This window comes from Bos taurus, chromosome 9 (assembly GCF_002263795.3).
Source record: "Bos taurus isolate L1 Dominette 01449 registration number 42190680 breed Hereford chromosome 9, ARS-UCD2.0, whole genome shotgun sequence".
Classification (NCBI taxonomy): Eukaryota; Metazoa; Chordata; class Mammalia; order Artiodactyla; family Bovidae; genus Bos; species Bos taurus.
Genome location: NC_037336.1, coordinates 9,588,583 through 9,613,828, shown reverse-complemented (window position 1 = coordinate 9,613,828; position 25,246 = coordinate 9,588,583). Strand labels below are relative to the sequence as shown.

At 37.0% G+C, this 25,246-nt stretch overlaps 1 protein-coding gene across 6 annotated transcripts in view; it reads right to left on the bottom strand.

Moving 5' to 3' along the window:
- Window positions 1-25,246, bottom strand: part of FAM135A (family with sequence similarity 135 member A) — a 156,656-nt gene that overhangs the window by 60,837 nt on the left and 70,573 nt on the right. For 3 of the 6 annotated variants that reach the window (XM_024996871.2, XM_005210636.5, XM_005210639.5), the window contains 7 exons: window positions 17,356-17,495; window positions 17,173-17,243; window positions 15,487-15,660; window positions 12,300-12,426; window positions 11,467-11,620; window positions 7,588-7,665; window positions 4,311-4,360 (listed from right to left, as the gene is read on the bottom strand). In XM_024996871.2, the coding sequence (XP_024852639.1) occupies window positions 4,311-4,360; window positions 7,588-7,665; window positions 11,467-11,620; window positions 12,300-12,426; window positions 15,487-15,660; window positions 17,173-17,243; window positions 17,356-17,495 (794 nt within the window). The remainder of the gene's footprint in view (window positions 1-4,310; window positions 4,361-7,587; window positions 7,666-11,466; window positions 11,621-12,299; window positions 12,427-15,486; window positions 15,661-17,172; window positions 17,244-17,355; window positions 17,496-25,246) is intronic. The other 3 variants (XM_002690004.6, XM_002690006.6, XM_024996874.2) reach the window with 2 other exon arrangements.

Here is a 25,246-nt window from a genome sequence, read left to right as displayed (position 1 = left end):
ATATGTATACCTATGGCTAATTCATGTTGAGGTTTGACAGAAAACAACAGAATTCTGTAAAGCAATTACCCTCAAATTAAAAAAAAAAATCACAGCCAATCTGATAGGTTAAAAATCATGTCAGAGTATTTAAATTTTTGTTTTATAATTAAAATTTTTTCACATACTTATTAGCATTTTATAACTGGATAACTGGGTGTCTAAGCTATATTAATATTAAAAATGGGATATTACAGGATTTTTTTTGCTGATTTATAAGACCTGTTTAAATATTCCATCTTCTGTCTACTCTATTTACCCTAGTTTATATTACACTTAAATACTGAAATTAAGTATCAGTACATAAAATTCATTAGTAATATCTGAGTACATATGTAGTTTTTAAAACAATATAGATGGAAATAAAGAACAAATATTTTCCTTTATAGCCTCATTCTTTGTGGTATTCTTTTATTATTATGTATAGTTCAAATGTGTATGTGTTTGTGTATGTGTCCTTTCAAATATTTTATACGCAATCTAATCACATAAACATGATCAAATATTTACATAGCTTTTCTAACATATACAAATCATATTCATATTTTTCTCCAATTTATTTTTTCAATTAATATATCCTAAAGAGGTTTTCAGCATGAAAACAGTACCCTGCATCATAGAGGAATATGTATTTCTTGAGTTAAAAAATCCATGTCAATGCACAGAGATTCACCTAATTCTTTTAAATGGCTACATGGTAGTTGATAATGCTTTATATTTGTTTGTTGAAATGAACTGGCACTTTTTGTGGGATACATTTCTAAATAAAAACTATTTTGTGGCAGAGCGTGTGAGTGTTTTTGGAACAGATGATGAACTGACCTAAAAAATGTACCATTTCTACCCTCACCAACAGCCTATGCAGACACTAGTTTCCTTACCACCTTACCAACAATGGAGATTAGCAATCACTTTCATTTCTGCAAATTTCATGGTTAAAAAAACCCCACTTTATTGCTTAAATCTGCATCTCCTTGGTGTCACCTAAGCAGCAAACCTGCTCTAAGAATTGCATTTTGTACAGCCTCTATGTGTACCCCTTTTTCCCAGGGGTGTTTTGAAACTGATACATAGGAGTTCTTTATTTAGTTTCAGTATCATTGCCACTTTCAGGTATTGCAAATATTTTCTTTCAGTCTGTTGCTTCCTTTCAATTTTATATTTTATTTTGTTTTAAAGAAGTTTTAAATCATTAATATCATATTGTTTACTGTTACTCTGAAGAAGTTATTTCATATTCCAAGGATAGATTGCTTATATATACATGTATACATATATTTGTCTTACAGATTTTTTTGACATTTAACTCTTCAAGTCCATTTAGAATTTGCTTCTATAACATGTTATTTTACCATACTACTATGTAACTGAATGTTCATGAAATTTTATCATATACTCAAATCTTACACATATTTAACGATTGTTCCAGTGCTATTTAGTTCCACTGATTTGTCTTTGCGTTCTTTTAGAGAAATCCTACTCTATTTCCATTACTGTAGTTTTTATATATAAAAACTACATCCACTTGGGCAAGTTCCTCTATATTATTGTTTTTTTCAAAAATTTTTCTTAGTCATTCTTACCTTTCTTCAAATGATCTTTAAAATAAGTTTAATTTTAAAGTTTCCAACAGGATTTTGATATAATGCATTCATATTATTAACTTGTGAAAAACCAGGTAGCTGTCAATGATCATTTACCTTTTCATCTGGGAGTATCATATGTTTCTTCACTCAAATTTCCTTTAAGGTCAGTGAATAAGTCAGTAGATTTATATTTATCACAAATATCTTATTATTTCTAAAATCCTTTGGGACAACTATTATAACAACATTAGTGATTTTTTTTTTTTTTTTAAAGAAGACACTTAGCTTACTTAAACCGTGGGGAAAGCTTTTAGAACGGGATATGAAATTGTCTCTTCTACCTATAATTTTAAAAGGAGAAGGTAAATACCTTTTTCAAAAGGGTCAAGTTCTCATTTATATTTACATACAGAAATATATCCCAAAGTCAAATATGTATTTTTGTTTGATTCATGTCTCTGATATCTTCCATTACCATAGCTAAACAACAGTGAAATATACAGGGCTCCTAAAATAGTCAAAACATTTAGTTCCATGGGGAAGAAAAGGAAAAACAAAAATCTATTCAATTTAATTGCAAGAATGAACTGATAGAAAAATATTCCAAGAGAAATTCATTTCTTGAAATAAAATAAATTTCCATTTCTAAACCATATCATTTTATAAAAGTATGTAAATTTAAGCAATGCTTAAAAATTTTGTCCAGAAAGTCTGAATTAATTAACAGGAGGAAAAAGCACACTTTTGATCAGTTAATTGTCTCTGCTATTTCATTTACATGCAAAATATCCAGAATATCCACGTATCTATGGGCAATTTATCTTTGACAAAGAAGGTAAAAATATACAAAGGAGAAAAGACAGTCTTTTCAATAAGTGGTGCTGGGAAAACCAGTCAGCAATGTGAAAAAGAATGAAATTAGAACACTTCTCAACACCATATACAAAAATAAACTCAAAATAGATTAAAGACCTAAATGTAAGACCAGAAACTATAAACCTCTTTGAGGAAAACATAGGCAGAACTCTCTTTGACATAAATCACAGCAGGACCCTATAAGACCCACCTCCTAGAGTAATAGAAATAAAAATAAAAGTATACAAATGGGACCTAGCTCTTGCACAATTAAGGAAACTATAAGCAAGGTGAAAAAGACAACCCTCAGAATGGCAGAAAATAATAGCAAATGAAACAAATGACAAAGGGTTAATCTCCAAAATATACGACCAGCTCAAGTGGCTCAATACCACACACACACACACACAAAACCCAATCAAAAAGTCAGCGGAAGACCTAGCCAGACATTTCTCTAAAGACATACATATGGGTAATAAACACATGACAAGATGCTCAACATCACACATTATTAGAGAAATGCAAATCAAATCTACAATGAAGTATCACCTCACACCGGTCAGAATGGCCATCATAAGTCTACAGACAATAAATGCTGGAGAGGGTGTGGAGAAAAGGGAACCCTCTTACACTGTTGGTGGGAATGCAAATTGATACAGCCACTATGGAGAACAGTATGGGAGATTCCTTTAAAAACTAGGACTACAACTACCATATGATCTAGTAATCCTACTACTGGACATATACCCTGAAGAAACCATAACTAAAAAAGACACATGTACCCCAGTGTTCATTGCAGCACTATTTACAATAGCTAAATCTGGATGTCCATCGACAGATGAATGGATAAAGAAGTTGTGGTACATGTACACAATGGAATATTGCTCAGCTATAAAAAGGAATGCATTTGAGTCGGTTTTAATGAAGTACATGAACCAAGAGCCTATTATACAGAGTGAAGAGAGTCAAAAAGAGAAAGACAAATACTGTATATTAATACATATATACGGCAAATCCCATGGACAGGGGAGCCTGGTAGGCTGCAGTCCATGGGGTCACTAAGAGTCAGACATGACTGAGTGACTTCACTTTCACTTTTCACTTTCATGCACTGCAGAAGGAAATGGCAACCCACTCCAGTGTTCTTGTCTGGAGAATCCCAGGGACAGGGGAGTCTGGTGGGCTGCCGCCTATGGGGTCGCACAGAGTCGGACACGACTGAAGCGACTTAGCAGCAGCAGCAGCATGGAATCTAGAAAGATGGTACTGATGATTCTATTCGCAGGGCAACAAGGGAGAAGCAGACATAAAGGACAGACTTTTGGACACAGCGAGGGAAGGAGAGGGTGGGATGATTTGCCAAAGTAGCACTGAAACATATACATTGCCATATGTTAAACAAGACAGCCAGTGGGAATTTGCTGTATGACGCAGGGAACCCAAAGCCTGTGCTCTGTGACAACAAGACAGGTGGGGTGGAGAGGAAGGTGGGAAGGAGGTTCAAGAGGAGGGGACACATGTATACCTATGGCTGATTTATGCTGATGTATGGCAGAAACCATCACAATATTGCAAAGCAATTATCCTCCAATTAAAAATAAAATAAAATTTAAAAAAAAGATTTTAATCAATAATGATTAGAAAAAAGATAACTTCACACTCAAGTCAAATGTTGTTTGATCAACTAAGCTGTGTTTCTACCTAGAATCAACAATTTTATCTTTGCATTTGAGAAAGGAAAAATAATAATTTATTTTCAATAAAGTATTTAAAAAGGAAACAGAATCCATTCAAATAATTTGGTAATGTGAATTTTAAAAATCCAAATACCTTAACTTCTTCACATAATTCAGTAAGTCGAGCTTCTACATCCATTTCCTCTGAAAGGAGTAAACAGTAATTAAAGTAAGTATTTCAATGTTATATATCTGAAAATTATTTTTGAAATTTTATAAGTAAATTACTTTTAAAAACCTAGGAGATTACAAAAGTTCAAGTCAAAATAATAAAAACATACCTGGAATATAAGCTATTGAATGAAAATGAATGACAAAATCCTTTTCAACAAAAATGTAAGTTTATATCTTAGTTCAATAAATTTAGTTTCCTATGAGGCAGTCTAAAATGAAGGCCATTTTTTTCTATATAATCTTGACTTATATTTAATGTATACTATAACCATTTACAGAGGGGGGATGCAGATTAACTTACAATTAAAATGGTAATATTTACAAAGGAATACAGAAACCAACAGAATAGAATCAGTTATTTTTTGCAGGGAAAGATTTTGCTAACGCCTAAAATATCACGTTTAGACACACTTACGTTTATCTGAAATCAAACTAAAATGAGTTTTCCTAGGACAACTCTAACAGCATAGTTATCAACACACAAAATTCCATAATCTTGCTGCTAGAGTGACTTTAATTGATCACTGTCACACAAAGACAAGAAAACATTTTTGTGGTATCTTTGAATTCATTCCTCAGCTCACTATCTCATAACGTATACTAAATATTTACTTCTTGATAAATGAATGGTAAACATTTAAATTTGATAAAATAAGCAGTTACACTGCCCAGAACAAAACCAAGCTATGATCTGAACAACAAATACTCGGCTGATAACTAAAACTAGTAGGACACAGATGTTTTGTAATTCACAAAATATATATAAATAACCACCAATAACTAAAGAAATTTGCTTCAATTTCACAAATCACTTCACTATCAGATAAATCAGTGGCTTCTAATGTTATATTAAAAAAAAAAATCTGCGACAGACCCTGTGTTAAAATCGTAACTTTCATATGCCAACATCTATTTTCATATCACTCATGATGTTTTCCTGAGATAGAAGAAAATCAGCAAAATTGATCTCAGTAGGTTACATATCCTATTAATTTTTAAAAAATGAGCATAAACTTTGTAGAGTTTGATACACTTTTGTCACCTTTACATACCAGAGCTTTAATGCAGAAACTGGTCTATGCATTATGATTCTTGAGAGTTACTTCAATGCAAACACCTTAAGGGATGCTTAAATGTAAAACTTAACTTCAAAATCTCTGGGTTGAAATGACTTAAAAATAACTTAGGATTTTAACTGAGTTTAATTTTTTTAATGCCTATATATCTATTTATATAATTTTCTAGAGATTTACATAAATTTCTAGAATAACAAAGGTTATTATTTTCTTTTTTTTTTGCCATGTCATGTAGCTTGTGGGATCTCAGTTTTTCAACCAGGTTTTGAACTCAGGCCATGACAGTGAAAGCCCAGAATCTTAGCCAGTAGGCCACCAGGGAACTCCCTACAAACTTTTTTAAGTTGGCTCCTCTTGCTAATCCAAGGTGGCAACCTAGAACACATCCTTCCATATTTTCAAATATACACATATATGAGATCTGCAGTTACTGTTTTATAAAAATGAGATGTATTTTGCAAACTTTCTGCATGAAATCTCTCAGTAGTATTTCATGCAAATCTGATATGCAGCTCTAAAGCACTTTTTAAAAAAATGGCTATATAATATTCCTTGGTATAGGGACCTCATAATTTTCTTCATAATCTATTCTTTGCTGAATGATGGACATTTATCTGTGTTTTCAGTGTTTTGTCACTAAGAATACTGTGATGAACATGCATGTACAAATACCATTACAAAGTAGTAATCCTTTCTATGGTACAAAAAACTAGTACTCCTTTCTATGAACAACAGTGCAACTGCTAGGTCAAAGGGTAAATGTATCTTAAATTTATTTTCTAAATCTATTTACCCACTCATCTACTCATTCATTCAACAGATACGCTAATACAATGTCAGGAATGAAGGATAAAAGATATACACATATTTTTAGAAGTATTATTTAACTAACTAAGAAGTATTATTTAACTATGTTTTAGTTTTGAATCAAGTCTTTTCCTAGCCAACCAAAAACTGGGCCCTTCTTTACACAGACCTTATTAAATGAGCAGCATTTTAAAAAATCATTTAGAATGCTCACATATAAACTGATAGGCTGGCAATACAACAGGAAATGAGAAGTACAATTTTTTGTTAAAAAGAAAAAATATGTCATAAATGATTATAATTTCATACCATGAGTTCTTTAACTTTATACTTAGGTTACTTAATGAGAGGATAAAATTATGTTCCAAAATAATGATCATAAATAAATCTTCAACTTTTCTTTTTTCCTTCCTGGTAAGTTTCTCGCTTAACAATTTCAGTGAAAACTGACCCAATGGAAATATTTCTGAGTTAATTTTCATCTGAGAAATGTGGAGAAAGATTTTGGCTCCTTAATTTCCTTTTGTCCATACTTTTGAAAACTGAGATACAAATGCTGTGATTTAATTTTATTTTTTATTTCTATAGCTTTTCATAACTTTTAAAAAATCTTAATTGTGATGGTCTACTCAAAGTAAAAACTTTCAATATACTTAGAGAAAGATAATAAATAAAGTACTATTGCTATTCAAGAAGAAAAGTCTAAAACATATAGAGAAGTAAATCAATGAAATAATGAAATCAGAATATCTCTTTTCAAATATGTGATATATCAGGGTAGCAGTGATTTGATATTCCTGTATTTTGCTTTTTAAATTTAGAATAAAAAAATAAATGCAAACTGACTCAAAAAACAAAACCAGATATTAAAGATGTTTCTCACTTTATTTTTGTAATGCATGAAATTAGCTTCAGTTTTCAAACCACATTTTATTACCTTTAGCCCTACCTAAAGACAAATGACTTTGAACAAATTTAAGTCATTACCATTAAACTAACAAATTCTGGCAATGAACATGGTTTCTAAAAAGTGCTCTTTACAGGAACTCTAAAATGAATATGGAAAAAAAACCAAAGACATCTTTGCATTTAACGTTTCCAATTTTAATGTTCCAAAAACCTGAACATTAAAAACTAAGAATTAACCAAAGCTCAACTACAAATCAGGTTGATTCTTAAAGTAAGTTCTTAAGTAAGGGTGGCAGGAATATAAAATATTAAAAAAATACATATTTATGAAATTTGATACTAAATTAAAGCAAAGTTTTATATTGATTAAAAGGGATTATTTACTTAATCTATTTGTGAACGTACCTAGACAGGTGTCTTTCTGGGTTGCTGGCTGTTTTCTTCTGAGAAGGCGCTCATAAAGGACCTGCATGTTGGCTTTGGCTAGTTATAAGGATTGCACACAGCACTAGTTACTATACTCCTTTTACAACAAAATTTACTAGAATTTTCCACTTTGTGATTAATAGATTTAGTATTGATTCGCTAGTGCAATTGGATTAGAATACCAAAGCAGAATCTTTCAGTTAGTTAATTAGCTTATTAGAATTACAAATGATGTACATTCACGTTTATGTTACTTTGTTCTTTTTTCTAAGTGCATGTGCCACTCAACATTTCATAATCCGATATTATTTTTATGTTTTAATATCTAAACTCAGAATTTTAAGAGTTGGCAGAGGTGTCAGAGATCAGCAAGGTCGATCCTCTGCTTTTACAAGTGTAGAGACTGGGGCCAAAAAGGTTTCATAACTTGCTAAAGCCTAGATTTCAGAATTCATGATGCTCATTTTTAAAAACAGTTCTTTACCAAACCAGTATTTTAACTGAATGTCATTAAAAAAATGTACATCATTCATCTACAAGAAAAGAAAAAGACACAAGCAAAATGGAATTCAAGGCATTATTTTTAAAAAGGAAATGGAGTTTAGATAAACTCTTCATAGCATGGCAGAATTTGAAGACTTTATTAGACTTATTTGAAATATAGACTTACTTAAAATATTGACTTTAAATATAGACTTCTTTGAAAACTCAAGAAAAGTGCTAAATAGTAGAAGGAAGTAGAATATACCCTCTAACCAAGAATTACTTTTTATAAACTTATTAAAACTGGTGGATATAATAATATTTAGTGAACAGTGTTTTACAGAAATATCTGGTACCTAACAAATGTAGTTTTGCTAGGATAAAAATAAACAATGTTAACACTTTAGAAAGTGCAACAGTTTTATTCTGAATAGTTAACAAAAATTTTAGATTTTTTCCTAGAAGACACATTCAAGAATAAACTAAAATTCACAACAAATAGAAAAGAAAATATAAATAATAATGAAAAGTTTAAGGATAACCCGAAGTATTACTAATAAATATTTATTGAAGATGAATCTTAATTTTTAAAAATCCCTAGGAAACTACTATAAAGTATGTGCTGATGCCTATGTACTTTTCAATTGTCAACAAAATCTTCCCTGTGCTATTTCATTCACTCATCTATTCAACAAATATATTTTGAGTAAATACTATGTGTAAGGTACTAATAATTTTTTTCTATCACTATTATCTACTTATCTAAAACTTAAGTCGGGGTTTGCTTTAGAATTTTATTTTCTGGTGAAATATTTTAAGCAAATAATTTGGAATAAAATTGCTATTTACTTATTTAGTAACTGACTCCTGAAATTAAATATAAGGGCTTTTAAAATTTATGATATTTTCTATATTATATTCATAAGCTCAAAATAATACATATGTGTCATAAAAGCCATTTCTATCTGAGAGAAAGTTAAAAAGCATATAAATAAATGAATTATCAAACTGAGGTTAGCTAAAGTTAGTGATAAAGTGCTAATACTATCTATGCTTTGAAATAAATCTTTGACTTTGACAAGAGATGCCTGTTTAAACATTATTTCCTTTTGGAGAAAAATATTTTTTTCTTAGTTAAAATGTGGTATAAGTGTTTTTCATTTGAAAATATTACATGTTAAAACTATTTGACAATTACACAGGCATGGACAGGCCCACTTCACTTAGGGTGCTCTGTACTGAAACCACAAGGAACGCCCCCTGGCTGGGCTGCTTCTCTGGCCTCTCTCAACGCTGGACTGACTCCTCAAGGGAATGGGGAGGTCAAAGCTCTCCAGAGACAGAGACCTGCTCTTTCCTCAGCACCCTGCTCAGCCCGAGGGAATTCCTCCATGAACACCCTCTGCTTTCTGCACACCCTCATCTTTCCTTCCCGACACACTCTGCACGTCTGGATCCCATCAATCCTCCTGCCCTTAGAGTAGAAGTCAGTTTGTATACTCAGTCCCAGTTACTTACAAGTAGTAAGGGATAGCAGTGGTGCAAACATGCAGTCCTAAGCACTACATGATGATGCCTCTGTGAATTCTACAACATTCAACACCTAAACTGTTAACCAATTCTCCTCAGAAATTCCATTACACGTGGCTTCTGTGTTAACCACTTTTCAGGAACATGGTGTTGTCCTTTATTAATATTATGGTTTGACAGTTTTGTGGTCTGACCATTAAACCTAAATTAACCAAAATTCATCACACAATTCTCCTAAGAAAATGTGTTTGAGCTCCAAAGGACAAAATTTAAAAATAAATGGAGTATAATTTACCCATTAATTGAGAATAAGTAATAGCCTAAATTAGTTCTACAAACAATTCTTTCATTTTCAAAAAACAACATTTTTAGAAGTTCACATTTGAGGCAGTAGTCTCTTAAAGAACTTTCCTAAGGAAAGCAGATGGATGCTAAGTATATAAAACAGCAAGGAAAAAGAATACTTCAGAGAAGAGTAACCAAAATGTTTCTGTGCTACTGTTTTTGTCTTGAGGAAGAACACATGAGCAAAAAAGAACAAACGCTTTCCTACTGCTTGTAAAGGAGCTACACTGAGATCCCACCTGTTTAATGGAATATTTGAATAATGGAATTATCAAACCCTCTGGAGCCACTGCTGATAAGTAGGGGTACAAGAGCCAGCCTGTTCTCACAGCTGAATTTAAGTGAGGTACAAATCATTTCACTTTCTTATAATTCTTTTGTAGCTCAAGGTAGGCAATTATAAAAGTGGGCTGCTGCTAAGTCGCTTCAGTCATGTCCGACTCTGTGCGACCCTATAGACGGCAGCCCACCAGGCTCTGCCGTCCCTGGGATTCTCCAGGCAAGAACACTGGAGTGGGTTGCCATTTCCTTCTCCAAAAGTGGGCTAGTTAGTCTCAAAGACAAGAATTATTTTCAGTAACAGTGACTATTTTTGATAGGGCATCAATATTGTTAAAAGACTAAGATCCTTGAGAAACAAAGAAATAAGAACAGTGATCAACCTCGGTCAAATTTAAAAAGCAATTTCTCATTCATTCAAGTAAGTATGATGAAAATAATTTATTCCAAAGAAATAATTAAAATGTGCTTTTGATGAGCTATTAGCTCATATTTGAAAATAAAAGCTTATAAAACGTTCATAAAATGTTTGAATAAAAACATTTTCATAAATCAATAATCTTGTGTGAAATAATATATGTATTTTGCAAACTATAAGTGGTATACAAAATCAAGGCAAATGATTTTTTATTATGTGTTACAACATACAGGTATATATTAATGGACTAAAACTGAAGACTGATTTTTAGAAATTATTTAAATTATTTTAAAAATGTTAAAACTGAGTAATGTTATTATTTTCTCAAGTGAAGTAGAAGAAAGAAGACATGAGATCACCTAAAATCAATATATTTTACAAAAGGTTCCAAGTACATATAATCTGCTTAGACTATTAACTATTTGGAAGTATGGATTTAATTTACATTACCTAACCTATTGAATTTATTTTCCCTAATTTATCTTCCTATCTAATAATTCTATGGATAATTAAATTTGCTTTCTAGTACATTTTCTGGTTATATTCTAAGAGAAGACATACTGTTAAAAAAATCTATCAAAAGACTCATCTCAAACTTAGCACCAAGAAATTATTTCTCAGTATCATAAATTTTTTTAAAATTTCAGTAAGTAATTATCAAAGCCTGAAAAAGATGGAGTTGAGAGAGAAGTAAAGGTGAAGCACATAAAGCAAACTAGCTGTACTAAACTAAGTACAGAAACTATGGCCAAGCTGATAACAGCAGTATGAGAATGAAGAGGGCCTGGCTACTTTCAACATACCCAGTTCTAGTTTCTGACAAGAGGGGAGCTCTTCTGTTACCATAATGAAGTAGCTGTGCAGCCCCTTGAAGGCCAGCAGCAGGGCAGCGCAGAGGGTGTAGTGGAAACGGTAGGCGTGACGCAGGAAGGAATCTGCGATGACAAAGCTGCAGCCCTGAACAAAGAGGAGATTTGGGACACAATGTTGGTAACCAGAGTCTAAAAATAGCACACCGAAACTTAGAAAAATAAAGGATTTACTAATCACAGTTATTCTAAAACATGTAAGAAGTCTAGCAGCATCTTAGGAAGTTGTTCTCATTCATATAGGTAATTTAAACACAAGAAATGTGATTCGAGAAATCTTAGTTTCATTGGACTTTAAAAACAAGCCGATCAAATGATGATTTTTAAAAATTTGAGATTCAGATTGTATTTCAACTGAGGGCCACTCTGTTTTTATAGTATGAACCCTCTCTTCTTTTAGGGGAATAACAGATATACTGCTGCAAGTTAGGTCTCAACTCTAGCAGGGGTTCCTCACAGGCTCCTCTGGAATGATCCTACCAGCTCCATTAACAGAGCAGGAGGTGACAGGAACAAGTTAAAAAAAGCACTGCCTGTCAAAGATCCCTATTCATGAAATCTTGTAAAATCTTGAAGCATCAGGTTCGTTTTCATAAAAAACAACTGGAACCAATCAACTTGTGAAGATCATGTTTAATTAGATCTGTAAGTCGTTGAGCTCAAATAATTAATAAAAGAACTATTACATCCACAGATATGTAACAGTTAAAACACATTTCATTCAAAACAAGAGAGAAATGAGGCTTTATAAACACATCAGTTCTTACGTCTGGTGATAACTGCTTTGTGTAGTTAATACCAAAGACCACACTTTCAAGAGTAGGAATCACAGAATCTTTGTTTTGTGCTGGTGCATTTCTGTTTAACCAAGTTGTCTTCACAGGACGAGGAAAACTGGAGGAACAAGCATCACATTATTGTTGTCATTAACAGTCTATTTATAGAGTGCTAAGTTAAATGTTTACAAAAGAAAGTCTTTGAGGAATAGAATAAAAAGCAAGGACTTTGCAAGATTATGATTTCTAAAGTATTCTTAAAGTACTTTTACAAATTTTCCTTTAAAATTTGAATTATTATTATTAAAAAAAAACTAAGATTAGATGCTTGAGACTACTTCTGTATTACTGGGCTTTGGGGAGGGATAAAACAGGGTGGGATCAAGAGTAGCTCAGGGACAAATGAGGGTCCAGCTTTAATTTGGAAATTCTGACCTGTCAGAACTGGTGACCAAATTCACAAAGTTAACAGTCAAATATAGGTGCTGCTTACAGAAATACAGAGGTCCCACTTAAAGGCAGAAAAAGGAAAACCACGAGTCTACTTGTTCTCTCTCTCCTTCAAAAACAAGGTATTTCCTTTCTCTTCACTAAAAGTCTATAAACTTTAAGATACCCTAAGTAAGTGCTTCAAGGCACTACCTCAATCACATAGGCTATGAACCACTGCTGTTAGTATTAACATTACATTTAATATATCACAAATTCTATAGAATAAGAAGCATATTCTGCTTGAATGTTTAAAAATCATGGACAATTTTTTTTTTCGAAGATTAAGTACTAGCTAATTATAAGAAGGCCAAAGCATTTGACTGTCTGGCAGTTTGGCAAAAGGGATAAGGCAGGAAAGTGAATCAAATGTACCAAAAGCAGAGGGCAGTCTTCATGTGCAAAATCAATTTGCTTTGCAACAATGAAATCTCTAAATCCTAGCCAAGAGGGTGTAGCAACGCAATGGTAAATTCCACCTGCTATGACAGAACTGAGTTTCTCAAGATTGAATCAAAGAAGCTGTACTTAAAAAAAAAATCAAGTATAAGAAAAAAGTTATGCAAAAAACAAGCAAAGAAAGAAATCCTAATCCCAGTTACTTAAAATAATTGATTTATATCTATAGTTGGGTTGATCATAGAAATTGTTTCATGTAAAAATAATGTTTAAAAGGTAATATTATAAATTTTTTTTCATTTATTTTAGAGGATTAAAAAGTCCAGCCATAACAGAACTTCAGGGAAAAACTTGTCTTCAGAGAAACACAGTGAGGAATGTTACCGGTAACAGGACCCTCTACCGCATGCCACCAGCAGACAGCCTTCTTCCCCTTTCCTTGCTTTCCTTCCCGACCCAACCATCTAGTTTACAGGCCAAGAAGCCCAGGAAAGGCACTGCTCCCTCTAGGGTACAGCTCCAGCAGCAAGAGAGGGGACTTCAGAACCCAGGCAACAACGGAGAGAGGAGCAACCTCAGCTGTTACGGGCGTCCCAGTCTCCTCTCCCATCACTAACCAGAGCCAACAGCTAATCCTCTTGGCTTCTGATTCTGAGCCAAAAGTGTCTTCTCCTTCCAGCAAAAGGTCTCTAGGACGCGAGCTGTCTCTATCCCCTACTAGCCTGTGGCAAAAACAGCTGTGTTGCAAGAGGAAGCACAAACTGATGTTACCAGGATGAGTTCTATGTAACCAGGGACTAAAAAGCAGCACTAATAACCCGAGTGAATCTCAACGAACAGTTCCTACATTTTTTCAGAAAAGAAACTAAGCCATGAATGTATTTCTTTGTTATAAAGAAAAAGTAATGGTTGGAATAGTATAGTTCAGGATTTTTACTGAAATTACAAAAATAAGAAATTCAGAAGACTACAGGAATGTATTGTATAAACAGATAAAAACTTAATTTCAAAACCTAATATGTAATTCATACCAGATATACTACTTATTCAAAAGCTATATATCAAAAAATATACTTTCCTATCAAAGAAGTTTCACTGAGTTATCATGCTATTAAATATTAATTTATTTAATCAACATCTAAAATTGTTTTGAAGATGTTTCTAATAAAATTATGTATAATAATAGGAACACTTTCCTGTTTACAAAGTTATAGCAACTGAGAACAAGCTCTCAAAGGTCTAATAGGAAAGACAAAACTCGCACAATAACTAGTTACAGATCTTACTACAGAATAAGGAAGGCAAAAGTAGGTCATCAGGAGAAACAGACTCTTCCTGGCCCCATGCTCTAAAGACATCACAGGACAACACAGGGGAAGACATGCTCACAATTTTTACAGCAACTTAAAGATACGCAACAGGGTGTTACTAGGGGGAAAATTTGTTAGTGTCTTGGTTTTCTATAAATTCTCAGGGTAATTCCAAAAATCACCTACTTAGTTTTCTGATAAGTCAGTTTAGCATCCTAACCCTTGAGCATCATTCCTAATATCAGTTGCTGCAAAAAGATTTATGCCAGCAATTATAAAGTAGTTCATAAATGAAGTCAATTTGGAATCTTTTCACATAAGTTACTGATTTAAAAGTGTCATTTCTGTTGCCCCTCCAATAAGGATGATGTTATTTTGAGAACTAAAGAGTTTGAACTGTATCCTCACATTAATGAAAGACAATTCATCTCCCCCATGGAAGTGAGCAGAAAAAACAATTATCCCAATGCATTCATTATAATCCAGAATATTATATACCTTTAGGCTAATATGATATAGTTTCAAAAGATTTATTTAGTAAAGATCCATAAAATTGGTTAATAACTTAGAAAACAAGAACTATTGTATAGTACAGATTTAAGAAGATACAACTAAGTCCATTCAGAGAAAAGACAAAAAAAGCTATGAAAAGATGAATATACTTTCCCAGAGAATGAATAATTATAGTCTAGCATTACATAAATGCTATACTAAACAATGCTATATGGTTGCTTCCAGATCGTATTATTTTTCCTGGTCAGTTTGACAAAGATTGCTCCATATTTTTTCAATAAAAAAGTCATCAATTTAATATTCCTATGCTCTTAAATTTTACTAACACTTTAGTATAAAAACGAAAGTATTAAATAAGCGTGACTTTAGAAATTCCTATTTCATTTATCTTCACCAAAGCATATGCTTTCATTTATAAAAATAAAAGACACTATATTAATAAGGATCAGGGAGCTGGTTACATTTACCTTATCAGTGGCTGGTGTAGCGCAACCAGTGACGCATGGACTGTAACAGACACAACAGAAAGGTGGAAATAATCAAACATGACGTTAACGTGGTGATGGAGGCCTCTCTGGAGGCTGAAGTGCAGCTTCAGTGTGCGGCTGCTTATTAGCTGCAATGCATTCAGATCATCTGCCCTATGAAAAGCAACCCGTTTGCGTGTTAGTACAGAAATTTAGTGAAGGCCAACGTTTTGTAGAGTAATTTAAACTATCAAAATATTTAATTACTTAACTATTTTTTAAAAACAAAATGAGAACAATTTTTAAAGCATCACATTTGCATTAGACAGCAATATGAAATCTAACAATAAAGAAATAACCAGATCTTACTTACAGTTTTCTATCTGTACTTACAATTTCCATGTTAATGGACTGTTTTTCACTACTGTGCCTACAAAATGAGTCTTTTTTTGATACTTAAGGAAATACTCTCATCCTAAAATTTTACTCCAGTAGGGAATACTGTTTATAGTAAAGCTGCAGTATCATGTAGGTCAAATCCTATTATGATAAATCCCAAAAGGTATTTAAGACTGTTTTTATGGTACAAAATTTTGTTATTAAATGTTGCTCAAAAATAAGCAAGTAATTAGTATATACTTTATCATCGATATTTAGTCATTAGATTTATACATACAAAAACTGAAACAATGCCATGAAAATTACTTCCAAATATATACGTATTTTTAACCAATATGTACCTACAGCTATGAACTATGTACTCATTTCAGCTTATAGAATCCTGACTTGGTTTATGAAAGAATTCCCTCAAGGACTTCTCTGCAATAAACAAGTATTTCAGAGAAGCAGCAGCTACCATGTAAAGACTTATTCCTCTGCAGTGGTAAAGAGGGCATCTCACATCAGACCTCTCAGTACTGTGGCTGCCTAGACATTTATGCCACAAGTAGCCTGAATTTGTATACAATTTTCAAGAAGTATTTCTACAAAAGTAGAATAGTAAAATGGATCTCTGTTTCTTGTTTTAAATGGATACAAGCACAGCTTGTCCCTAAAATGTGTGACTACTTGTCCAGATGTGTGGACAAGTTTAGGGTTGTTTTAGTCACTAAGTCGTGTGTGACTCATGGACTGTAGCCCGCAAGGCTCTTATGTCCATGGGATTGCCCAGGCAAGAATGCTGGAGTGGGCTGCCGTTTCCCTCTTAGGGGATCTTCCTGAACCAGGGTAGCCGGTCCTAAATCTTCCTCATGGACTCTGGAAACAGCTGTCAGGTCTAAGAGTCACAAGTCTCGGTAACTCTCTGAAGATCAAGAAGGCCCCGCCTGAAGAGGGCATCACTCATGCCACCAAGAAAGAGTAGCCAGTGACACAGTGGAACAGAGCTAAGGCAGGTTTAAAGGCCACAAGGCAGTGGTGCTGTGTCAACAGTGCAATGTCCAAGAGTCTCAGAAGCTGTTTCATGTTTCTTCAGTTCATCTGGCTTTGCTACCTGCAGCTCCTGGAACCAGCATGAGCACAAAAAACCAGGACTAACCATTCCCATGAGACTCTCCCAAGGGGGAGAAGTTCAAAATAAATAAAAAGAGGGTAGGCTGGGTTCCAGGAAGAAAATGGGACTTTAATAGGGATAGATAACAGTCACACATGACTACAGATTTTTAACTGTTCGATTAGCCTACTCACGAATAATCTCCATCTGTGAAGTGTAGATCCAGGGATAACAGAAAATTCATTTCCTCAAGGGTTTCTTCAATCTGAAGAGAAATCAGACTATGAGATGCCTTTTGAATATTTTATAGAAAGTTAGAAATATGCCTTGAGGCTTTATGAAAATATTTATCTAAATATATATGAAGAAATGTTTACCTTTTTTTCATCCAACAACATTTTAACTTTGAAGATCATGACATCATTTAAAACAACCTCCTCATTTTTATATAGAATTTGAAATGTTTTACTGCAAATCAGAGAATCATGAACTGAAGCTGGAAAGGCTAAAGTCATACCTAAAATAGACAAGATATGCAATTGACAGGTAAAAGGCAAAATACAGTATAATTTTAAAACTTGTGGTTATTTCAAAATACTATATGTTAGATTATACAACTCCAACACCATTATTTTATATAGCAGTATTGGAACATTTCTGAAAGTTTATTAATTACTATGATAAAAATGAATAGAGAAGAACATTATAACCATTACAGAACTCTTGTACAACTAATTTGAATCTGAGAAGGTAAATGAGAAACCTCAAGGTGGAATTTAAGAGTGAACAATTCATTCATATGCCAGAGGAATCTGGTTGGCTTTTGTCCTGGTTGCTAGGAAGTAACTTCTAAGCCCTGGGAATAAAGAATTTGGTTGGCTTTTCTCCCTAATTCCTGAGAGCTAGCCTCTAAATCCAGAATTTCTCAGTGACAGAAGTGTCTGTTATTCATGGTAGCCCAGAGAGTATACGATGAGGAGGTGACTGAGAATGGGGACTGGCCACACCCGTAAGACAACTATGCGACTGCAAAGTTGGGGTTTTCAGCCTCATGCTGTACGCCCAACGTCCAGGAGGAAAGAGGGCTGGAGACCAAGTCATGTGGCTGCTGAGCCGATCAGTCGTGCCCACGTAACGCAACACCAACAAATGCGAGACACTGAGCCATGGCCCCTTGTCTCTGTGTTAACACACAGGCTTCCTGGGTGGGAAATGTATTCCTGACTCCCTGGGGAGAGAACAACGGGAGCTTCACAGATCTGGGGCCCTCCAGACCTGGCTGAATGCGTCTGTTCTCCTGGATGGCTCTGCTTTGTATCTCTTTGCTGTAACAGAATTTTAATAACAAGTAGAGTTGTGTGAGTTACTAGTGAATCATTGAACCTGAGGGGAGATCAGGACTCCCAACTTGCAGCCACATGATCAGAAGTGAGGGTAGCCTGTGGATCCTCCTGTCATAGCTGGTGTCTGAGATGAGAGCATCTTAAGGAAAACTGCACACTGGAAAGGGTAGTCCGCCTCCAGGCTGCTGGTTTCAGCTCATCCCAACAGCCTACTTACTGTCTTATTACTCTATCCTCCAGAAATGGTGGTGGTGGTGGTGGTTTAGTTGTTAAGTCGTGTCCGACTTTTGCAATCCCATAGACTGTAGCCCTCCAGGCCCCTCTGTCCATGGGATTCTCCAAGCAAGAACACTGGAGTGGCTTGCCATTTCCTTCTCCAGGGAAATATCCTTCAGAAGTAACATGGAAAAAGCAGTTATAGAAGCTAGAGTTGGTCAGTGGGCACCTCTGCAGGCAGAGAACTCAGAGTGTGACACCAGAGTCCACCTGGAGCAAGGAGGGTGCCCCCATGGGGTCATGTCGGCACCTCTGTAGGAGGGAATGGCGGTCCAGGCAGAGCAGGGTGCTGGGCACTCATGCAAGATGAGGGGGCAACTGCACGAGAGGGCACCTACGGCTTGCAGGGGAGGGGGTCCTGGCAGAGGGGCACCCTGGCAGAGCAGCTGCAAAAGGATGAAATTTCCACCTGAGTGTGAAGGTGGGTGTGGGCAGCGGCAGCCTGATGCACTCCAACACAGCCAGAGAGAGGAGAGGAGACTGCCTGCAGGAGGACAGAAAGGCTCAGGTGGGGTGAGGAGGGTCACGGGACAGGAGCTGCGTGAGGGGCTGAAGCCCCAGAGGCGCGCAGACGCGTCCACGAGGGAGCGGGCACGGCACAGCAGCCTGCTTATGGAAGAGACTGACAGGGAACCAAGGGCCTCAAGGACAGTGACAGCCAGCTTCCTCACTGAAACCTCCAGGCAAAGGAGGGACACAAACGGAAAGGAGACCCAACTACAGAGTGAGTCCTGCAGCACTAGATGAGAATTAGAAACACTGATGCAAATACAAGGTTTTCTATATGCCTAAAGAAAAACAGGTGTAAACGTGTCCACGTATGATAAATACATGTGTGTGTATACAGATCCTCACCAGCTCTGTCCACTCAAAGGGGCTGAGAACACAACCCCAGTACTGGCTCCTAACACTAGTCTCATTAAGAGGAACCAGGGCTTTGGAGAAATGGCTGACTCCAGAGTTGGGCACACACAGGACAAGACAAGCCTGGCCCATCATTTCACATCAGAAAGTAAGTGCTAGAAAAATGAGGGGACACATCAAAAGAACAGGAAGCCAGCTTGAAGGGGCTATCCTGGTTGGATCTGGGATCAACTGAACATCAAAATAAATTATGAGAGAAATGGATTAACATGCACTGGATAATAAGAGAAATTCACAAATCCACAGATACAAATAAATAAAAGCCCAGAAGTCTGAAGGGAAAAAGAGTGACTTTATAGTGGAGAAGTGACAGAGAATCAAATGATCTGTTAACATCACATGAATGGGACACACTGAGGGCATGTGCCACCTAATTAGATACAGTGAGATGAGCACAGCATCACTCCTGAGACAGTCCTATCAAAGACCACAAGGGAATCACAGAACAATGAAAACTGAAGGACTTTCTACAAACTATCGGGACTACAGTCTTCAAGAACATTATGGTCTTGACAGTCAAGGACAGACGGAGGAACTCTTCCAGAACGAAAGAGACCCACGAGGCACAGCACCTGTTACAGGGCACGATTCTGAACTGGATCATTTGCTGCAAAGGCCTTTATGGGGAGAGGTCACAAACTTCAATGGGTCTGAGTATACGCTGGCAAGGAAGTACCAATGTCAGTTTTATAATCTGATGCTTTCATTGGGTTATACAGGACAATTCTCTTGTCTGGAGGACATACACACTGAAGTGCTTGGGGATGGTGGAGCACAGTTCAGGAGAGAAGTGCTTTGTCTCGTACTTACAACTTTTCCCTTCACACATATATAAAGGAAATCGAGTAGATCACAAACTCAACTTCTATAAAGGGGCAGAGGTGAAAAGAGGAAGAAACTTTCCTCAATGGAAAGAAAAACTTAAAGCACTCAGATAATGCAGAGGTAGAATCTGCCACCGCAGAAAGCACCAGAATGGCTTCAGCTCCGGAGCAGGGCTTCTTCCTCCTCCATGATCCCCTCCCATGTGCCCACAGCTCCTGTGTGCCCATGGGTGCTTGTAGACAGGCTCCGTGCCTCCTATGGCCACCTCCACCACCTCCGAATGGCATGGAGTCAGGCAGCACCACCTGCAGACTCCTGGAAGCCCTTATGCTTGAAGGCTCTAGCACTCAAGGCAAGGTTGTGTGTGCATGCGTGCTTAGTCACTCAGTCGTGTCTGACTCTTGCAACCACATGGACTGTAGCCCTCCAGCTCCTCTGTCCATGGGGCTTTTCAGGCAAGAATTCTGGACTGAGTTGCCATTACTTCATACCAAACAACTCCAGGCATCAATGTGGGTGATAAATCACCCCAATTCATTCCCTCCCCTCCCTCAGGTTTCTTGCCTTGTAGCCCTCCTAGCTCCTGCTCCTAGTCTGGTCCCCTAATGCTTTACATGACCAATGACTGCAATCCTTTGGTAACTTACATTTCAATCAACACCTTCTCTCATGCCCCGGCCTTTCTTTCCAGTTCATTCTATCTAAGACCAGCACTTCAGCAATCCTTTGCTGCTGCTGCTAAGTTGCTTCAGTCATGTCCGACTCTGTGCAACGCCACAGACAGCAGCCCACCAGGCTCCCCTGTCCCTGGGATTCTCCAGGCAAGAACACTGGAGAGGGTTGCCATTTCCTTCTCCAATGCATGAAAGTGAAAAGTGAAAGTGAAGTTGCTCAGTCGTGTCCGACCCTCAGCGACCCCATGAACTGCAGCCTTCCAGGCTCCTCCATCCATGGGATTTTCCAGGCAAGAGTACTGGAATGGGGTGCCATTGCCTTCTCTGAGCAATCCTTTGACCCCCCTCTAAAGAGGAGAGTCTGCGAATCCTACTCTTCTCAGCCCTCTGCTTCTTCTCAAGTCCTCACTTCCCTCCCCAACTTTTACTTAAACTCCATGGTCCAGTGTCATCGGCACCCCTTCCTTAGTGCTGCTGAGTAGTCACACTACATTTTCAGAATCATTCTCTCTCCACTTTCCCAGATGACTATTTCATACATTTCCTCCTCTCCCTCAGTCTCAACCAAGAAGTTTGGTTCTTATTTCATAAGAAGATATAAGCTCCACTAGGGCATCTACCCACGGACACCCCCTGGACAAGCTCCCCATTTCTCTGATCCCCTTTCTGGCAAACGCCTCAAAGAATTCTCTGCATTTAACATCCCTGCTTCATCTCCCCCCTTTCTCTCTTTAACCCATTTCATGACAGCTGGTCTTCAAGATGCCCCCACCCTGAGTTTCACTGTGTGGCTTTCACATCCTTGTGTCCACTTCCCACAAAGTCCCAGGAGGATCTGTGTGGACACAGCAGAGGTAACAGACTGCAACCTCTTGAGACCCTGAGCCAGACGTAAGCTGCTGAGCAACTTCCGGATTCCAGATCCAAAGAAACTGTGAGATAATGCTTGTTGTTTTAAACTAAGTTTGGGGGTAAATTCTTACACAGCGATAATTCATCCACACTTAACTAGACTTTGACCAAGTAACTGCTCTTATCAAGACCAAAGAATGACCTCCACTTTGCTAAAAGGAATGCTCCGTTCTTAGAGCTCATCTTGGTTGACTTATAGTCCGCCTCTGATCAGTGACACACTCTCTCCTTCCTGAAGGCATCCTGGATGTCCCACTTTCCTGGTTTTGCTCCTACCTCATGGGCCATGCCCTTTTAGTCTTTTTTTTTTTGCTGTTTTTTTCTTATCCAAGAAGCATAGCCTCATGGTTAAGGACAGACTGTGGTTGAAATTCAGGCTCTGCCACTTATTAGCCCTAATTCGACCATTACTAATCTCTTACGCCTACATCCGATCTTCAGTAAATCCCACTAGCTCTGCCAACAAACTATGCACATCCAGCACTACTGAGTGAGAGTGACAGAAGTGCTTGAACTGAAACATCCCACTGTTAGGAATGCCCTGAATGGGATTCTAAAGTACAGGATAAGAAACTGTACAGAGAATAAATTATCCTAAACTGCTTTGGAATGATAGTAAGTAACCTTCTGTGAGGGTCACCTCTGTCTCAATTAACATCAATATTTAAAGCTTTCAAAAAGATGTACCAATGATTTACATAATAAACTTTTTACATTTTATTCTCAAATCAGGAGCCAAGGGCAAAAGGCAGCACAGTCCCATTCATTTATTCACTCATCCAGTCAACAAGTATTTACTGAATACCTATTACAACAGCTATTATTATAATCCATTAGTCATCACATAATACTTTCTAGGTGTTAGAGATAAACAGTAAAATTAAAGAGATAAGAACCTCTGACCTTTTGGAGCTCACATCCTAATGGGAAGGGAGACAGAGAATAAAAATAGTAAATAAGAAAAATGACACAGTGTGTTTGAAGGCAGTAAAGTGCTGCACAGAAAGGTAAAGAGAGGAAAGCAGGTGAGAAAGGCAGCAGTTTTAAACAGAGCAGCCAGGCAACACTTAACAGAGAAGCTGACCTCTCAGGAAGGAACGGAACGCACTCCCACATTCTCTCTCTGCTATGGGCTCCCTTCACCTGAGAAGTCTGGAAGCTTGTTCCCTGGAGAGGGTGAAACAGAGCCCTCTGAATGGCAAAGCAGAAAGCACCAAGGTATGAGCAGAGAGATCCTGACCCTGGATGCAGAAGTTCGCAGAGCTCTTCCTCCTCGGGTTCCCAGAAGGCTGGCAGTTAGATTCTTCCTTTCTAGGAAGGAAACAGGCTAGCCTTCTCTGGTATCTGAGGAACTGTGGTGAGTCTAAGATCTAACCCTACTTGCAAACCAATAAGCTAGCTGGCCACAGTATCACGGTGCTGGCAGGAGACACGGGATTCCTGGGCCAGAGATACACAGCAATAGCCTGAGTTTCAAGTTCACGTCAGTTCCCCTTGTTCTCTCCCCAGGAACATGGATGTGACACAGGTCAATACTATTCATGCAGTGAGGTTCTGGTCACAGTTGAGGAACTCTAAGCTTAGGAAACCTCAATCTTTTTTAAGGGGCTATAAGAAAAACCTAAAATCATGCAGATGGTGATTGCAGCCATGAAATTAAAAGACGCTTACTCCTTGGAAGGAAAGTTATGACCAACCTAGATAGCATATTCAAAAGCAGAGACATTACTTTGCCAACAAAGGTCTGTTTAGTCAAGGTTATGGTTTTTCCAGTAGTCATGTATGGATGTGAGAGTTGGACTGTGAACAAAGCTGAGTGCCGAAGAATTGATGCTTTTGAACTGTGGTGTTGGAGAAGACTCTTGAGAGTCTCTTGGACTGCAAGGAGAGCCAACCAGTCCATCCTAAAGGAGATCAGCCCTGGGTGTTCATCGGAAGGACTGATGCTAAGGCTGAAACTCCAATACTTTGGCCACCTCATGCGAAGAGTTGACTCATTGGAAAAGACTCTGATGCTGGGAGGGATTGGGGGCAGGAGGAGAAGGGGACGACAGAGGATGAGATGGCTGGATGGCATCACTGACTCGATGGACGTGAGTTTGAATGAACTCCGGGAGTTGGTGATGGACAGGGAGGCCTGGTGTGCTGTGATTCATGGGGTCACAGAGTCGCACACAACTGAGCAGCTGAACTGAACTGAAATGAAGAAAAACCTGTGTAAACTTTGAACTGGAGCCAGACCTTATCTTTGTCAGTGTGTATGTGTGTGTCCGTTGCTCAGTCATGTCTGACTCTTTGTGACTCTATGGACTGTTGCCTGCTGGCCTCTTTTATTCATGCCAGGCAAGAATAGTGGAGTAGGTAGCCATTCCCTTCTCCAGGGGATCTTCCTGACCCAGGGATCAAACCCCAGGTCTCCTGAATTGCAGGCAAATTCTTTACTGTCTGAGCCACTACTTACACCTCCCAAAGCTCTTTACTATAGCAACATCTTTAAAAAGATGATTTGGAACAAAAGCCTTTCAGTGTCTCTGCTCACAAGATGTACAAAAACTGGGAAACCATGGAGAATTACTTTCAACAACTTACAAGGTAAAATCTGATTTTCCACAACTCTTGATATGGGGAATCTGACAAGTTGGTATATCTATAATAGATGTATTATGTAAATTTATTTTATTAGATAAGATCTATAGATGCTGACTCCACAGATTCCTTAGCAATCGGCTCACCAACATCACCCACTATGAAGCTCAAAGACACAAGTCCCAGGTATGCTTTACCAAACGTCTAATCAGCTTCCTTGTCTCCTCCTGCAGACACCTGAGGACAATCAGACATCTGAAGAAGGCTTCTAACACACAAGTTAGAAACCAAAGCAGAGAGAAAAGCAACTTGTAGAGAGAAATTTTTAAAAATCTATCAGTGTTGTTCTCAGAGAAAAGACATTGCATTCATGAAATAAGAAAATGCTGCTATAACTGGGGGCGAGAGAGGGATGTATTGGGAGGCTGGGGATAGCAGATGCAAACTACTGTATATAGGATGCATAAACAACCAGGTCCTACTGCACAGCACAGGGAACTATATTCACTATCCTGTGACAAACCATAATGGAAAAGAATATGAGAAAGAATGCATATAAGTACACATATATGTACCTGTATATATATATCACTTGCTGTACAGTAAAAACTAACACAAGATTGAAATCAACTATATTTCAATACAATAAATTTTTAATAAGGAAAATGTTGCTACACAAAGGAACAGTAACAAAACAAAAGAGGATTTGAATTTTAAAAGAAAAGATG